At 35.6% G+C, this 18,573-nt stretch overlaps 1 protein-coding gene across 1 annotated transcript; it reads right to left on the bottom strand.

Annotated features, from left to right (window-relative positions):
• Positions 1-10,020: 10,020 nt before the first annotated feature.
• LOC131598264 (uncharacterized) lies at positions 10,021-12,879 on the bottom strand. Its single transcript, XM_058870880.1, has 3 exons — positions 12,208-12,879; positions 11,637-12,129; positions 10,021-11,333 (listed from the first exon to the last, which is right to left on the bottom strand). Exons 1-3 carry the CDS (start codon positions 12,877-12,879, stop codon positions 10,021-10,023), a joined length of 2,478 nt encoding a protein of 825 aa, XP_058726863.1.
• Between the last annotated feature and the right edge of the window lie 5,694 nt (positions 12,880-18,573).

Raw genomic sequence — 18,573 nt, 5'->3', positions numbered from 1 at the left:
TTCTGAGCGCTGAATTATGCATACTCTTTATGTATTTCCTGAAATGGAAAATGCAAAGGATTAGAGTACCACATTGTCTTATACAAAATTCATATATAATGTTATCATCAAAACAAGAATATTGATCAGAACAAATTTTGTTCTAACATGTTTTAATGGTCAATCAATGGACTTTATAGAGGTGGAGCAGACCGAAACTACTACAAAAAAGATGCAATAATATAGAAAAAGACACGAGGATAGCGGCCCAAGTTCTAGAGAGAGATTTTCTATCTTCTCTTTAGAAAACCTCCCCCCAAACTTTTAGGGTTTGTTGGTGGTCACCCCCACCTTCATGGTGACTTCCATCTACCACTCTTATGGTGGTCATTCCTCCCTATATGAAGGGCAATTCCTCTTTCATCCAACATCATTCTCATGCTCCCATCGGAACTAACTCCCTCATCGGAAATCTCCGTTCTCCACTGCGAACAACCGCTCTCTCCGTTGATCCGGCCGCCGCCACAGCCACCACCACTACTTGGAGATGAAAAGCTTGGTAAGATTGTTCTTAGCATCTCAAAGCCACCTCTCTCCTCTGTTTATGCTCTGTTTGCTATGTTTCATCCATCTCCAAAGCCGTCGTGGATTTACTACAAGTTGCAATTTATTCCTCTTTCAGATCTATCCATTTATGTTTTAGTGTTGTCTATTTTATGCTTTAGTCATTTGGGGTTGAAATCTGCACTCATGGTGTTTGATAAAAAGCCCCAAAGGGCTTTTGTGTTTTGGAACAACATTATCTCTAGTCATCAACTAAGTTATGAGCATTCCATAAAAATGGACAATTTTGAGAACAATGAAAGTCGAAATGCGTAGACACAAGCCAAAGAAATCATTCTTAATTAGATTTGAAAAAAGACTATGGATCCTCATTCTTATATTGTCACTAATGGTGTTGTTAAGAGAGTTGATGGATGGTTGATATGCTGTTGTTTCTGGTTTGGTTGTGGTCTTTTAGTTCATAATCAATTTATGTGTAATGTCTTTTATGCTTCTAGACTATGGATGAAATGTATCATATGTCATAAGGATCTTGATGTTTGTAATGCCTCTTGGCTTTTCTTTTAATGAAATGGTGTTTCCTATTTGAAAAAAGACACATTTTTCATACCACTTACATTATGATTTTGACTTTGACTGTAACTCTGATACGTTTTCAGTGTACCTGTTATGGTTCAATATTATTGATCTTGTTATCTGAATAGATAGACTTAATAATATCTATGTTTTTTTAACATAACTTTACAAAGTTTATTTAAACGTTGATGATTTCTTAAGCTTTACCATATTTGCTCAAGTCTTATCTAAAATCAACATTAAAGTTAATTGTTTGCAATGAAAGACTTGTAGTTCTTATCCAAATCCAGCCATTATGTTGAACACAACAAAATAAAAATAAAAATCTAACTATTATGCAGCTCAATCTCAATCAAAAGGTCACATGACCCTTCTTCTTTTTGTTGCTATTTTTTGACAAATATTGTTTGATATTTTATATGCCTTGTTTGTATCAAATCGCTCTAAAACTTTCGTCTTCTTGTCCATAATGGTTGAAGTAATGACATGGAAATTGGACATAATCGAATACTCAATTCTTAATGGTTGAAAGTAAAATGATATCTTCTTAATGGTCTAACTTTACCAAACAATTCAAATCGAATCATTCCAAGCAACATGACAGGCTTACACACTAATGAAATCTCATTTTCCATTAATTTATTCTGTCTTAATCTAACTTAGTGGAAAACTTCTTTATTCAAGATATTTTTAATTTTGATGTTGAAATGTGGCGTAAAATAACTACTACTTCCAATCACTAGCTATACTAAACCTTTTTTTTAAGGAAAGTGACACCAAACCTTGTTGAAACAACGTTATTTAATTAATTAGTTGTACTAAGTATTGATTCATATTTAATTTGACCTAATTGGTCACTAGTGGGAAGGAACAGTTTTATATTGGTTTGAGACTATTATATTAAGTTTAAAAGTAATGTACTATATAAAATATTTTACACGGCAGTGTAAAAAGAGATATTTTATAACGTGATTTAAAGAAAAAATTATATTTTATAACTGTTGTTATTTTAGTGATAGTGTAAAATTGCTTTACACAGTTGGTGTTTTTACATTAAATTATTATTATTATTATTATTATTATTATTAATATTATTATTATTATTATTATTATTATTATTATTATGGGTTTAATGGATATGCACTGTCAGTGTAAAATTCTTTACATTCTCGGTGCATCACAACCTTTCACATATATTATTTTATAAATAATTAAAATAAAAGTCAAAATTCAATAAATATTTAACGACTACGATTCACTGACAATGTAAAATTGCTTTACACTGTTAGTGTATTTCCATTAAATCCTTATTATTATTATTATTATTATTATTATTATTATTATTATTATTATTATTATTATTATTATTATTATTATTATTATTATTATGGTAAGTAAACAAAATTTGATTGCTTATTATGGCATGTCTAATTTTTTTAATGGTTAAGGAAATGACACGTGTTTTTACAAAACAATAATAAAAATTTATTTTATTTTATTTTAAAAATGAATTTAATATTATAGAAATGTAAAGATTAAAATAGGCGCGGAATTTGGGCCAGGTACTATAATAATACTCGTTCCAATACCTGCGTTTTAAAAAAATCTTTGCATTGGAATTCATACCTGTGTGAGTGCCAATTGTTAGAATTAGACTCTCAAACCTTTGAGTAATTCCTTATCGTTAAAGATGACAATGAAGAAAAAATAAGAACAAAAGTAGGATTAGGGTTTGCGGAAATTAAAAGAGAAGAAGAAAGTATTTTCTGCAGAGTTTCTCTCTGCCCACAAACTGTGGAAATTCTGTTATTCACTTGCAACTGCAACTTCTGTGAATACAGGTTAATGACTTGATTACAAACTAATGAGGGTTACTCCCTATTTATAGATTTAGGTTAGCTTTCTCCCTAAGCCGAAGCCCAAAACTATAAAAGCCCAAAATACCTATTTTGGAGCTAAATCAAATCTACTCTATTTTAAATCTAAATCAAATCTATCTAGATTTAAAAACAAACTTATGTGTAACAAATTGTTACACACTTCGACACACCTTGTGTTCGAGTAACAGCTTCGACACAAGGAATTACAAATTAACACACCACCTAATTCATTATGTCTAAGCTATCTACATTCATCATAGCTCTTAGTCTTCTGAATATTTCAACCAGCACTCCCTTTGTCATGATATCTGCAATCTGATTCTCAGTTCTGCAATGTTCCAAATTCATCTTCCCCTTAGCTACCTGCTCTCGAAGATAGTGGAACCTCATTTCAATGTGCTTGCTTCGACCATGTGCTATCGGGTTCTTCGCCAGATTGATAGCTGACATGCTGTCGATCTTCATGGTAATTGGTCCATGATCTTTACCTGTTATTTCTTCGACCAAGTTCACCATCCACGTTGCTTGACATGCACAAAGAGAAGCAGCTATGTACTCTGCTTCGCATGATGATAGTGCCACTACTGGTTCCTTTCTCGAACTCCAAGCAACTGGTGCACCACCTAGCATAAACACATAACCAGCTGTGGATTTTCGATCCTCAGCATCACTACACCAACTCGAGTCGGTGTAACCCACTAATTTGCATTCTTTTCCCTCATCAGCTGCAGGAAACAGAATGCCATAGTCGAGAGTTCCTTTCAGATACCTCAGTATCCTCTTCGCTGCTGCTAGGTGCGATACCTTTGGCTTCTGCATGAATCTACTTATCATACCTACACTGTATGCTAAGTCAGGCCTTGTGTGACAAAGGTATCTCAATGACCCAATAAGTCTTCTGTATTGGGTTGGGTCGACATCCTCTTCATCTGGGTTCTTCGACAGTTGCAATCTTGTTTCAGCAAGTGTCGAAGTCGAATTGCATTCTTCCATCTCAAATCTCTTGAGAATTTCACTTGCATATCTTCTTTGATGCATCATCAAGCCTCTACTACCCTTGTAGAATTCGATACCAAGGAAGTATGAAATTTCGCCCAAATCTGACATTTCAAATTCCTTGCTAAGATCACCTTTGAAGCTTTCGATCTCTTTCTTGCAGTTACCTGTTATTAACAAGTCATCGACATAGAGACATAGTATAAGCAATTCACTCTTTCTTCTTCTTACATATACCCCATGTTCAGTTGTGCACTTCACAAAGGATTTCTCCCTTAGGAAACTGTCGATCTTCTTATTCCAAGCTCTTGGAGCTTGCTTTAGTCCATACAGGGCTTTATCCAGTCTGTACATTTTTCTCTCTTCGTCGTGTTTCACAAACCCAACTGGTTGTGTAACATAGACTTCTTCGTCCAAGGGTCCATTCAAGAATGCACATTTAACGTCCATCTGACACATGTGCCAATTGTTCATGTTCGCCAGACCAACAACCAACCTGATCGTTTCGATCCTGGCAACAGGTGCAAAGACCTCATCGAAGTCAATTCCTTCCTTCTGAAGAAATCCTTTCGCCACAAGCCTTGCCTTGTGTCGAGTCACTTCACCTTTGGGATTACACTTCACCTTGTATACCCACTTCACATCAATTGCCTTCTTGCCATGAGGCAATTCGACAAGTGACCAAGTATTGTTGTCTTCGATGGACTTCAATTCTTCATTCATAGCTTTCACCCACTTCGAATCCTTCAATGCCTCAGTTGCATTAACAGGTTTGACATCTGCATAGAAAGCATAATGTACCAGCTCACCTTTATCATTGACTACATCATCTGATGTAATCACACATTCTTGCAACCTTGCAGGCATGTGTCTTGTTCTCTGAGGTCTGCTTGGGCCTGCATCACCTCTGACTTCTTGTCGAACTTCTTCACTTTCGACTTCAGTAGCTGGTTCGTCATAAAGAATTCTCACTGAATCCTTCTTGACATTTTCAGTCCAATCCCATTCTTTAAGCTCATCTATGATCACGTCCCTGCTGATCACTACTTGCTTGTTCACTGGGTCGAACAACTTGTATCCTCCAGTCGAATGATATCCTATAAGAATCATTTGACTCGACTTGTCATCAAGTTTTCTTCTTAACTGATCTGGCACATGTCTATGTGTTATAGATCCAAATACCTTCAGATGACTCAAGCTAGGCTTCACACCAGACCAACATTCTTCTGGAGTAATTCCTTCTAGCTTCTTCGTCGGACATCTGTTTAGAATGTATGTTGCAGTCGACACTGCTTATCCCCAAAATTCTTTAGGTAAATGCTTGCCTTTCAACATACTTCTCACCATATTCATGATGGTTCGATTCTTCCTTTCTGCAGTTCCATTCTGCTGTGGAGTGTAGGGTGGCACCACCTCATGCATAATCCCTTCTTTCTCACATAACATGTCGAAGTCTTTCGACACATATTCTCCACCACCACCAGTTCTCAAAACCTTGAGCTTTCGACCACTTTGTCTTTCGACCATAGATTTGAACTTGAGAAATACCTCGATCACTTCACTTTTCTTCTTGATCAGGTAAGTCCATAGTTTTCGACTGAAATCATCTATGAATGTAACAAAGTATTTGTTACCTCCGTTCGAATCCACCTGGATTGGTCCACATACATCAGAGTATATGACATCAAGGACTGCCTTCGACTTGCTTCCTGCATCCTTGCTGAAGCTATTCTTGTGCTGCTTTGCCTGCACACATTCCTCACATACCTCGTTTGGAATGTCGATTTCTAGCAGTCCTGAAACCATATTCTTTCTTTTCAAGTCTCTGATGTCATTGAAGTTGAGATGGCCTAGTCGATAGTGCCATATCCATTCATCTCGGCTAGCTGCAGTTGCAAGGCACTCGTGCTCCATCACATTGAGTTCGATCTTGAAGGTTCTATTTTGTGACATAGGAGCCTTCAAGATTAACCTCCCACTTGCATCGACAACTCTCATCATCTTATCTTCGATCGAAACCTTGTAGTTCTTTTCGACCAACTGCCCAATGCTGAGTAAGTTGCTCTTCATGCCTGGTATGTACAACACATTGGAAATTACTGACCTCTTTCCATCTTTCCTCGTAATCATTACATCACCAATACCTTCAGCTGCTAGAGTCTTGTCATTTGCAAATTTCACCATATTTTTCATCGAGGGTCTTATGTTGACAAACCAATCTTTTCTTCCAGACATGTGTGATGAGCATCCTGAATCCAAGTACCATTGGTCCTTGAATTTATCTTCATCTTTTGTTGTGACCATCAACAACATCTCTTCTTCTTCTTGTTGTTTTGCAAGCTTTGCATCACTTTCTTGACTTTTATTCTTTTCTAGACAAACTGTCGAATACTGACCATACTTCTGACAGTTGAAACATTGAATGTGACTCTTGTCAGGCTTTCGACCACCACCTCTTCCTCTACCTGCAGCACCACCTCTTTGGTTGCCTTGGTAAGAGGGCTTTCTTTGATTCGACCAATTTCCTTCTTGCTGATTTCGACCAGTCGAATTGTTGTAGCCACCTCTACCTTTATTTCCAGTCCAGCTTCCTTTGCCTTTCTTTTCGTTTGCTGACTGAGCCTGCAGAGCCACATCGCTCTTCGACTTGCCCGCAGCTCTTTCAGCCATTCTTTGTTCATGAGATTCAAGCGTCCCTTGAAGCTCTTCTTTTGTCAATTTTGACAAGTCATTCGACTCTTCTATGGCTACCACGATGTGGTCGAACTTAGGGGCCAAAGACCTCAATATCTTCGAAACAACAGCTTTTGTTGTTAACACTTCTCCACATATCTTGATTTGATTCACTAGTTTCGTAACCCTAGTGAAGAAATCAGTTATGCTTTCGCTATCTTCCATCTGAAGCAATTCATATGTTCTCTTGTGAGTTTGTAACCTCACCTCTTTCACTTTTTCTGCACCTCCAAAAGATTTTTCAAGAATCTCCCAAGCTTCTTTTGAAGATTCGATATCACTAACCTTTTCAAAATTATCTGGACTCAGACATTGATGGATTATAAAGAGGGCTTTATAATCTTTCTTCTTCAATTCTTTATAAGCAGCCTTTTCTTCCTCCTTCGCACCTTCTGCAAGCGGTTCTACCCCTTCTTTTACAAGATCCCAAAGATCTTGACAACAGAATACAACCTTCATCTGCTTGCACCAATTCTCATAGTTATCTCCTTTCAGAATTGGTAGTGTTGCTGGAAAATGCCCATTCGGATGACTCATTGCCATCGACATTCTTCTTGCCTTGAATCGATTAACCGGAGCTCTAGATACCAGATGTTGGAATTAGACTCTCAAACCTTTGAGTAATTCCTTATCGTTAAAGATGACAATGAAGAAAAAAATAAGAACAAAAGTAGGATTAGGGTTTGCAGAAATTAAAAGAGAAGAAGAAAGTATTTTCTGCAGAGTTTCTCTCTGCCCACAAACTGTGGAAATTCTGTTATTCACTTGCAACTGCAACTTCTATGAATACAGGTTAATGACTAGATTACAAACTAATGAGGGTTACTCCCTATTTATAGATTTAGGTTAGCTTTCTCCCTAAGTCGAAGCCCAAAACTATAAAAGTCCAAAATACCTATTTTGGAGCTAAATCAAATCTAATCTATTTTAAATCTAAATCAAATCTATCTAGATTTAAAAACAAACTTATGTGTAACAAATTGTTACACACTTCGACACACCTTGTGTTCGAGTAACAGCTTCGACACAAGGAATTACAAATTAACACTAATAGCATGCAATATTCATATCCGTACCCACATCCTAAAGGTACCTCAATGTCCATATTCGTATTCGTTTATTTGTGTTTGTAGTAAAATTGAATCGATCATTTATAAAATATTATAAGCTTTTAACAATATTAAATTATTAATAGATTGGTGATAAATGAGAACTATTAGTATCAATTGTTAAATTTAATTAATGTTTAAGATTTAAAGCTTCCATATTAGGAACACCTTATTAAATTTTTTTAATTAAACTTAATATTTAAAAATTTCATAGAAAGAAATTGTTACTCAAAATAATTTTATTGCACTGATTACATCGTTATTTAAATATTATTAAAATATTTATGGTCTATTTAATAAAAATAGCGGTTGATTAATAAGATAGCTGATAGCTTATAGCTTATAGCGGTTGACTGATGACTGATAGCTTATAGCTGATGGTTGAGACTGATAATTGATAAGCTAATTGGAGTGTTTGGTAACATTAGCGGTTCGAGTAACTTATAAATGTAAAATAACATAAAAGATATTTAATATATAATTATTTAATTTGAAATTAAAATAAAATATAAAGGATAAAAATGAGTTTATGCTAAAATAATAAGGATAAAAAAGGAAGAAAAAATGATAAGTTATAAGCTAAAACGCTATTTAAAATAGCGTCTGAAAAATAAGTTATAAGTTAGTGATGAAAAGACCGCTATCAAACAGGTCTAAATTGTCATATGAGTTTATAACTATAAACTATAAGACATAAGCTCAAAATTATGTCTTACCAAATGGAGCCTTATTATAATTATCCTTAATATTTAGTTAGGATATGAATATAAAATATTTGTTATATTAAGATTGAGTTAGGATATGAATGTAAAATGTAATTTAAATCTATTTAAAATAAAAACGATTTAAACTATAAATATTTTTTAAGATTAAAAAAATACTTGAAAAATAATATTAAACTTAAAATAACCAGAGTCATATATTTTTTACACATATTCTTAGTAATAAAAATAAATAGAATGGTTTCATAAATTTCTTTAAAAAAATACTACCTCTTAGAAAATTAATTTAATTTTAAAAATAAATAAATAGTTATATATTTTTTCAAAAAATATTTTTATGAATAAAATTTTCTAGACTTCTAAAACCAAACGAGACTTTCAATATTTTATTAACAATTTAATCATTACAATAGAAATTACTAAGAAATTATTAAGTAAGAGATTAACGTAAAATATATAGCTCCAGCATGGAGTTATCATTACTTTTAAATTGTTATTTTTTAATATTAAATATAATTACAACAAATAGAAAATATTTTTATAAATTTTTTAAATATTAAACATAAAAAAAATTAATAATCATAATTATTATTATTATTTTTTTGTAATCAAGAAAATATATTAAACGGAGAACAAAGGGGTTCTCCAACCCGATTACAAAGGAGGAGCGGGGATGCTCGACAGAAAGAAAAATTACACACCAAATACCCTTACGAAAGAAATAAGAGCGGATCCTTACTAAAGTCGTAAAAAGAGTAATTGGGATGAGTAATCTCTCCACAAAAAGACCATTTCCAAACCAAGAACTTGATGTTCCAAACGGTGTTGTTAATGCTCCAAGCTTCCTTCCTAAAACGCACTCCATTCCTAATTAACCAAAAGGACCAAACGGTGGCTAGCCACACCACATCCAATTTACTATCTCTAATCCTATGAGATCGGAAAAACAAGTGTCACTCCATAAAATGCGGTAAACACTCCTTTTCCCTATTTCCCCCTTTACCAATCCAATAAGCAATGTCATTCCATATCTTTGTACCCACCAAACATCCAAAAAAGAAATGATCCCTATCCTCCGGGACATTACCACACAATACGCATTTAGTATCCTCAAAAGACAAATTCATACCTCTATACACCAAACCATCAATCGTTGGAAGCCTATCAAGAAAAAGTCTCCAACCAAAGGCCTTGATTTTGAACGGGACCCCCGACTTCCACAAAATACTAAAAACACCATCATGAACATTAGGTGGTCCGAACGGAATATGAAACTTCAAATAAAAATTATAACACGAAGCCACCGAAAAATCCAACAACGGTCCTTCGTTCCAACTAACCGAGTCGCAACCTTGTCTCCACCCGGTAAATTCTTCCACCCGGCCCTTCAACTTTAACAACTCCGCTTCTAAAAGATTTTCTTCCCCCCTTATACCAAAATCACCCCAACACCACGAATACTCAATCCACCCCCCCCATTCCCGCCACCGAAACGCCCTTCAAAATAGAATTTAAAAATAATTCCGGAAATTCTTCTTTCAAAGGAATTCCTTCCAACCAAGAAGTTTCCCAAAACGGCGTGTGGAACCCGTTATGGACATTAAATTTAACCTTGTCAACCATCGGATCCGCATGCAACAAAGAATTTATCTTAACCAAGTCCCTCCACCAAATAGTAGAAGAAGAAGAAGAAGAAACTTTACGGTAAAAAGAGGTAGAATTACTAACCTTATAATTAATCAAGACGGATGTCGATAAATCACTGTACCGGCCTTTTAAAACATCAAGCCAAAGAGAATTTCCTCCTTGAAGAATTCGCCACCTCCACTTGTTAAGAAGAGAAATGTTGAATAACGCTATGTCCTTCACGCCAAGCTCGCCTTTATCCATGGGAAGACAAACATCTTTCCATCTAACCCAATGAATCTTTTTTTTCTCCTCTAATCCTCCCCAAAGAAATTTACTTTGTAAACTATTAAATTTCTTCACCACCTTCGACGGCATTTTGTAAAAAGACATAGTGAAAATGGAGAGGGAACTAAGCACCGATTTCAAAAGCGTGATCCTACCTCCTAAATTCAAGAAGCGATTAGTCCAACCATTCAATCTAGCTTTTGTCTTGAACAAGAGCGGATCCCAAGTAGCTTCCAACCTTGGATTATGCCCAATCGGAATTCCAAGGAAATTAAACTTGCTTTCCTCCACCTTACAAGATAAAAAGTGAGACGCGGCTTCCAAAAAATGAGAACTAAGATTAATACCAATCAACTTACTCTTGTGGTAATTAATCCCAAGACCCGAAACAAGTTCAAAGGCTCTAAGAACCGCCTCGATTGCCCGAATATGCTTCCAACTACCATCCCCCACCAATAAAGTGTCAATCGCAAATTGGAGGATATCCACTCTACTATTTCCTTTGATGGTAAAACTTTGAAATTCCTCTAACTCAATAGATTTACTCACTAGTGCCGTGAGCGCTTCCGCTACCAAAACAAAGAGAAAAGGAGAAAGAGGGTCTCCTTGTCTCAACCCTTTAGACACACCAAACTCTCTCGAAGGGCTCCCATTCACCAACACCGACATGTCACTCTTAAACACCAATAGTTCCATCCATTTCATCCATCTATTACCGAATCCCAAAGCTTTGAACATGAATCGGAGAAAAGACCAACTCACCTTATCATATTCCTTTTCGAAATCTACTTTGAAAAGAGTGCATTTACTTCCCGTCCTCTTCGCATAATCAACCACCTCATTCGCTACAAGCACCCCATCTAACAAATATTTTCCAGGAACGAAAGCGGTTTGTCAAGAAGAAATAATAGAATTTAGTACCTTTTTAAGTCTCCCCGCCAAAAGCTTAGCCGCCACCTTATAAATACATCCCACCAAGCATATGGGCCTATAATCATCCAAACTCAAAGGGTTTTGCTTCTTTGGAATTAGAGTTAAAAAAGATGACGTGATGGCCTTAGACAAATTGTTCCCTCCAAAAAAGTAGTTAAAGAAATTAAATAAGTCTTCTTTTAAAAAGAACCAACACTTTTTAAAGAAGAGAAAAGAATACCCGTCCGGACCCGGGCTTTTGTCTCCTCCACACTCCCACACCGCCTCTTTAATCTCCTCTTGAAGAAAAGGTTTCTCCAAAAAATCCACTTCTTCCTCACTAAGGGTCTTGAAAGGAATACCCTCTAAAATAGGTCTAGCATACTCCTCTTCGGCAAACTTCTTCTCAAAATGTTTGAACACCGTCTCCCTAACTTCATCCACCGAATCCGCCATACCGTCCGAAGAAAGAATCGGACCGATATGGTTAGTTCTTCTTCTTTGTTTCAACACCTTATGGAAAAACTTACTATTGGAGTCTCCTTCTCTAATCCAACACAATCTCGACTTTTGAAGCAACATATTTTCTTTTATTCTCAAGTTCTTCCAAAAATTACAACAAGCTTCCTTCCTATTCTCCATCACACTATCAAAGTCGAAGACATCATCGGAAGCCAATACCTCATCGGCCACGTTCATCTTATCCACACCATCCTCCATCTCCAAATCAATTCTACCAAACACCTCCTTATTCCAAGCTCTCAATTTAATTTTTAAAATCTTGAGCTTTTCCTTTAACACGAAGTCTCCTCGCCCCTCCACCTTAATACTTTTCCATTCCTTCTCCACAAAAGGAATAAAAGAGTCAAAGCTAAACCACTCATTATTGAACTTAAATGGCTTAGGACCCCAATTCCTATGATCCTTAACGATCCAAATTGGACAATGATCCGAAATATCCCTATCCCCGATGAGTTGACACGTAACCTCCCATCTAGACACTACGTCGTTGGAAACAATGAAACGATCAATTCTACTCATCGACTTCCCATCTCCACTAAACCAAGAAAACTTTTTTCCTTTGCAAGGAATATCCACCAACTCGCTTTTATCAATGAACTCCGAAAAAAGCTCCATCTCTCTGTTATTCACATACAAACCGCGACCCTTCCTTTCTCTAGAATTTTTTATCGCATTGAAATCTCCTCCCACTATCCAATCCCCATCCTTAAAAGCCTCCTTTAACTCAAGCAACTTCTTCCATAATTCCATCTTTTTAGTCCTAAGGCACGGAGAGTACACATTAATCAAGTAGTAAAACTTATTCTCCCAACAAGCTTTTATCCCTAAATAACCTTCACCTCTAAAACTATTAATAACCTCCACTTTGTTATTCCATAAAATGAGCAATCCTCCCGACCTACCAATCGAGTTAGAGAAAGAAAAATCTACCTCCGAAGAATGCCAAAAAGACTTGGCCAAGTCACCATCCATGTTAACAATTTTTGTTTCTTGAATTAGAAAAACATCCGCATTGCCTCTTTTAATCAACGCACCAATCCTCCTTCTTTTGAGCGCATTCGCTCCCCCCCTAATATTCAATGAGCCTATAATCATTGTTCACCTTCTTTATTCTCCTTCCTTACCTCCCCCAACTCCAAAGATTCAATCTTAGACAAAAGGTTGTTCCTACCCTTCGCATCAACCACACCAAGCACCACAATAGCCGAACAAAGTTTGCCCCCAATGTCCACATCCATCAACCTCCATTGCCTATTGTTATTTCTTCCAATGTCCGATTCTTCATTTTGTTCACCGTAATAAATAGAATTATCACCTGCTATAACATCACCATTGACCTCCAAATACCTTGTCCCCTCCAAATAATTGATGGGGCCCAAAATCGGACCATTAATACAAGGTTCAAGAGCCACCGAATCCACCCTATCCTTAACACCTTTCAAACTTTTATTCCAAGCCCTCTCATTAATCATTTTCGTCCTCAGCTTCTTCTTAATAACTAAATTATCTCCTGCTGCAGTCACCGCCAAGGAACAGTCAACCTTGCTGGGAGAGCTTCTAGTTCCACCCTGCTTACTGGAAATAGGCTCAGTGTCAGCACAAAAGGAGCGCTGATCGGAAAACTGAGGCTGCACAGGAAAATACGTTTTATCTTTGTTACTGGCAGCAGCACCGCTGTTATGATTAGCACAATCCTTACGGACCTTCCGGATGGCGTCATCAAACTCCCCTGTTCCGATATTCTCCGCCACAGTATTCGAACTTCCACCTTCTCTCACACCCCCATTAACCGCTGTCTTATGCACAACAGAGACAACATCCCCTAATTTATCAGAAATCCTCACTGTTTTCTCCTTCATAGACCTGTCCGAGAATTGCGTAATGCTATCCTCCGAATTGTCCGCAGACAAACCCTCATTCCTTAGACTCTCATCCTCAAACAACAGATCTTCCGAATCAAAGGAAGAAATAGACACAGAATGGGATTTAGCAATACCTGCTGAAGCGGATGGTATACCCCAGCGTTCCTCCCTAATAGTTAAACAAAACCGCTTGCCGTCAATGATAGCCGTGAGCGAGTTGGGAGCCATAAAAGACAACTGCACCTTAACTAATATCCTGGCAACATCGAAAGTGAGACCTTTAGATGTCCTCTCGTCGATACAAACGAAAGTCCCCAACGATTCAGCCAAGGACACAAAGAAGTCCGCATTCCAAGCATGGACAGGTATTCCGTAGACTCTCAACCGCACTTCCCTGTGTTCCTCAATCATACCCTCCTCCCACTTCCTAACATCACAAAACCAATTCTTCCACCAATCCTGCCCCTCACCAACCAAGTCCTGTATAAAACCTTCCTCCGACTCTTCAAGAAGGCAAATGTTACCTCCCATAGGAGAAACTTTAACCGCGAATACCCCTTCCATCTCCATATAAGTCTGGATATTGTAAGCTATACCCGGCACTGCCACTTTCCCGACAAAAGCTTTGTCCAATCTGTTTCTGATACTATCCGGAGAAGAAAAGCAAAACTCCTTAACCGTCGTGCCTTCTCCACAGTTCGTTTTTAAGTTAAACGAGTTGCCCTTAACGATATTGACAAAAGATCGATCTAGCGGTGCCGCACCCCCCACTCTTCTGTGATTACCCTCCCTGTGATGGAAAGTTGGCTTCACGCCGGTTCGGTGAACACCTCCCTGCTTCCTTTCAAACCGTGGAAGGTTAACATGGATTTTCTTCTCTCCAATAACCACATTGTCAAGTTTGACCGCTAGCAATCGTCCGTCTTCAACCTCCACGAACCTTGCGAATCCCAAACGTTTTCCAAACTTGTTCCTTCTAGGTGAAAAAGCCACCTCAACCACGTTCCCTATACATCCGAACAACTGAAATAAATCCTTCGCGCAAGAGGTATCTGGAAATTCGGAGACATAAAAGGACGTCAACTCCTTAGAGTTATCGGGTCGATTGCTATTTCTTCCACCCAGCGGGAAAACATCCCATCGAACAGAACTCTTGACCGGCTGGCGAAATCGCGACACCTGCTTCCACCCTTCCTTTTGCTGGACGAATATACGATACATTCGAGGAAAAAGCTTACAAAACACACCGCAGCCCAACCTGAAAAGAACAGACTCTTCCTCAGCCCCAAAAGTAGAACACAGACAGAGGACCTAAGGAAACTGAAGAATCCACCACTCCAAAGATGAAGACGAAAACGAAGACCACCACACCAGAAAGTCAAAGACGAAGAACAAACAAGATGAGCGTTACAACCCAGTGATACCAAAAGCCCTAAAACAGTATCGATTTGAATCTTCTCACCAAGGTCCCTGAGCCCTAAAGCCAGGAATTTAAACCGAAGATGATAGGAATCACGACACCACTCTAGAGGCCTTCAGAAATCGCCGAGGAAAACAGAACACAAACGCTCGTGGAATCTCACCGTGAGGCTACCGGAAAGCCCCAAACGGAAAAAACTTCATCGGAAATCGCCTTTTGTTCATCGATGTATGTATATATAAAATAATAATCATAATTATTTTGAATAAGAATCTCATTTTATAAAATTTTTACATATTAATCTTAACAAAAATAATTCAGTAAAGTGTCTCTTGATATGCAATTTTTAAATTTTAAACGTTAATTAAATCAAACAATATATTCATATCAATAATTATCATTTCTTGGATATATATATATATATATATATATATATATATATATATATATATATATATATATATATATATATATATATATATATATAACTCTTCTATTTTTTGTCTAAATAAACTATTTCTTTTCAAGTTTTAAGTAATAGGAAGGCAAAGTGATCATATCTTTGACAATATACTTAAAAAAATAATATTAACATTAGTTTTTAATAAATTTAATATCACTAACAACTTTGCTAAGTAGTTTTTATGAATTAAACAATTAAGTTTTTAATTATATTTAAATATGTAGGAAATACCTATTTATTGAAAAAAATGTCTCGACTAATCTTTCAAAAAGTGTTTAATATTTTTTGCTAACGATAAAACACATGTATATCTAGTGATATACTTATTATCGTTATGTCGGACAGTACCACCTGCAGTTACAAAAGTTAGAAGAAAGTGTTCTGCAATATATATCAAGAATCAAATATAAATTTATAAAAATGAATGGTATTTTCTAAAAAATGAAGAAGTTAAGTAATTTATTTAATATTTATAAAACATGAAAATCTGTGGAGAAACTTTCAAAAATAATATATTTTGTTCCCACCATTTAAAAACTTCTAGATCCGCCCCTAAATTAATTTTTTAAACACTTTAATATTCTATATAATATAATTAAAAATAAAACAAATTAATTACTAAAATTTAAAAGTTTTTCTTTTGACCATGAGGTTTGAGAATTAAACTTGATGAGTTTGTTGTAATTACTAAGTAAATCAAAGTTGGTGGTAATTACTTTAGGGCAATTTATAGGTCGGCAAAAAACTGAACCATCGTCGTTTTTGTAAGTTTATATCCCACAATATATATTTATAAAGTAAGTGTCATTTTATGTCCCGTTGAAGAGAGAAAAAAACGTCATGATTGCTTAATTAATTGTTGATTAATTTAGTACTATCTTAAGGAACGATCCTAAACGATTACTACCCATAAGTTTTCTGTTCAATATTCATTATTTAATGACATCATATAATAATAATGTGTAAGATAATTTATATAATTAAATAGTCTATAATATGTTAAAATTTTCGTAAATAATTAACAATATTCTTTCAAAGATAAATGACATAACGTATCAATTACAATATATATAGAGACGCTTACGGCAAGGAAAGAATTGCATGTCTTAATCATGCATGGCATATAATTCATTGGTGATAATTTATTTATTTATTTATTTATCAAGAATATGCAAGTGTGATATGATATCGAAGCTTACTTTATAAGCATTGACTTAAAGGACAAATATATCGATTAAGTAAGAAGTTCAGTGCGCTATCTGGTCCCATTAAGTGATGTAATTTCAAACAAAATATCAATTAAATATCTTCAGAAGAAAATAAAAATATTTAATCATGATTACAGTAAGCAAAGCAATACCAAATTTAATGCAAGTGGTTGTTGTAAACAGGGTTTTAAAAGCGTTCCCAAATGCGGAAACGGCCACGACAAATTATTTCGACAGACATCGGTATCAATATCATTATCATCGTTTTCTATATTGAAAAACAAAATGTGATTAGTTCACACTGCAATTAGCGCAGTATTGCGACACCTAATACCTATTCCGATTGAAATCGTAAAATTTTTTACGCGACCGCGACTTTTTTAAAAGTTTGTTGTAAATTACTATTATCTTGAAGACTCGTTTAGTTATAAACGCTCCTACAGCATCGCCATAGTTGTCACCTTTTTCCTTTTAAGATAGAAAGAAATGTCACTTCCTTTTATTTTAATGGACAAAACTGTTTCCTTTCTAAATGGCAAAATTTTATTTTCTCATTACTTTTTTTGAGAAACGATAAGTGTTATGATTAAGTACAAATAAAGAGATTTTCTTTATTTCTTAACGAAGACATGAAATACCTACAGTGAAAAACAATGATTAATTTCTACGGTGAAATTTGTTACGACATCTCCAACCTTCTAATTTTTAAGTAATCAAATTTGAGTTTTTCTTACGCTACAGATAAACAGTCTCTACAATGATTCGTTATGTGTTCAACTCATATTTTATGAAATGAGTTATCATCACAAAAGAGGAATTGAATTGAAAGTGGAAGAGTTGAGTTAACCTAATTGTTTAACGAGGTTTTTAATAAACAATCATGAGTTTAATTTGTTTAGAGGTTAACTCAAAATTTTTTTTGGATAATTTGTGTAGAAAAGTATCAAGAAATTTCCCTACTCGCTCACACTTGCATTATTATTCTAATAATTTGAACTTAAATGTTTGAATAATAATCAACGCGACGTAAAGAATAGATTTTGGATAAAGATAATATACAATAGACAAAGTAAATGGCATCTAAAATAAATGCTTTAATTACAAAAGACTTAAAGAATTTAGAGAAATTGAAGCAGACTCATACATTTTCTCACAAATTATTTTGCTCTGTGACTTGGGTACTCTACTTCTATAGAGAAGAAGTACTTTTTGCGACCAAGATTGCATGCATGAGTCTGCGTTATATACTACTACAATGATAACTGTTGACAACGGTTATTTCCCCACTAATCGACGTGTATCCTCTTACGTGGGATTCGAACTCCTGATTCGCTTCCATGCGTTCTTAGTGTTTAAACTGCTGCAAATCCACTAACAATCTGATAATAGCCTTTGAAACCTCCTAACCGCCTATATCAAAAGTTTTTACTTCCATAGGATTATCGAGATATCCTTGGGTTGATGGATTCTTAGACTGAAAATGTGCTTAGTCCTCAACATCTTATCAATGTGTCGAACTCAACACTTTGTCAAAGGTTTGATATATGCAAACCTTTTCGAGATTATGGACACGTTTTAAAGAAATAGTGATTTTAATCTTGTAGATATGTTCCTAAGGCTCTTTCAAACCATGTCCGCCACATTAGTCGAACCCTCTTGGTCGATGTAACCAGTGTGTCGAAGACTAGGTCTTTTCATACTTAGTCTTTTTTC

The sequence above is a fragment of the Vicia villosa genome, linkage group LG4 (assembly GCF_029867415.1).
Source record: "Vicia villosa cultivar HV-30 ecotype Madison, WI linkage group LG4, Vvil1.0, whole genome shotgun sequence".
NCBI classification, from domain to species: Eukaryota; Viridiplantae; Streptophyta; class Magnoliopsida; order Fabales; family Fabaceae; genus Vicia; species Vicia villosa.
The sequence above is the reverse complement of the archived record's forward strand: the minus strand, read 5'-3'. Positions and strand labels throughout refer to the sequence as shown.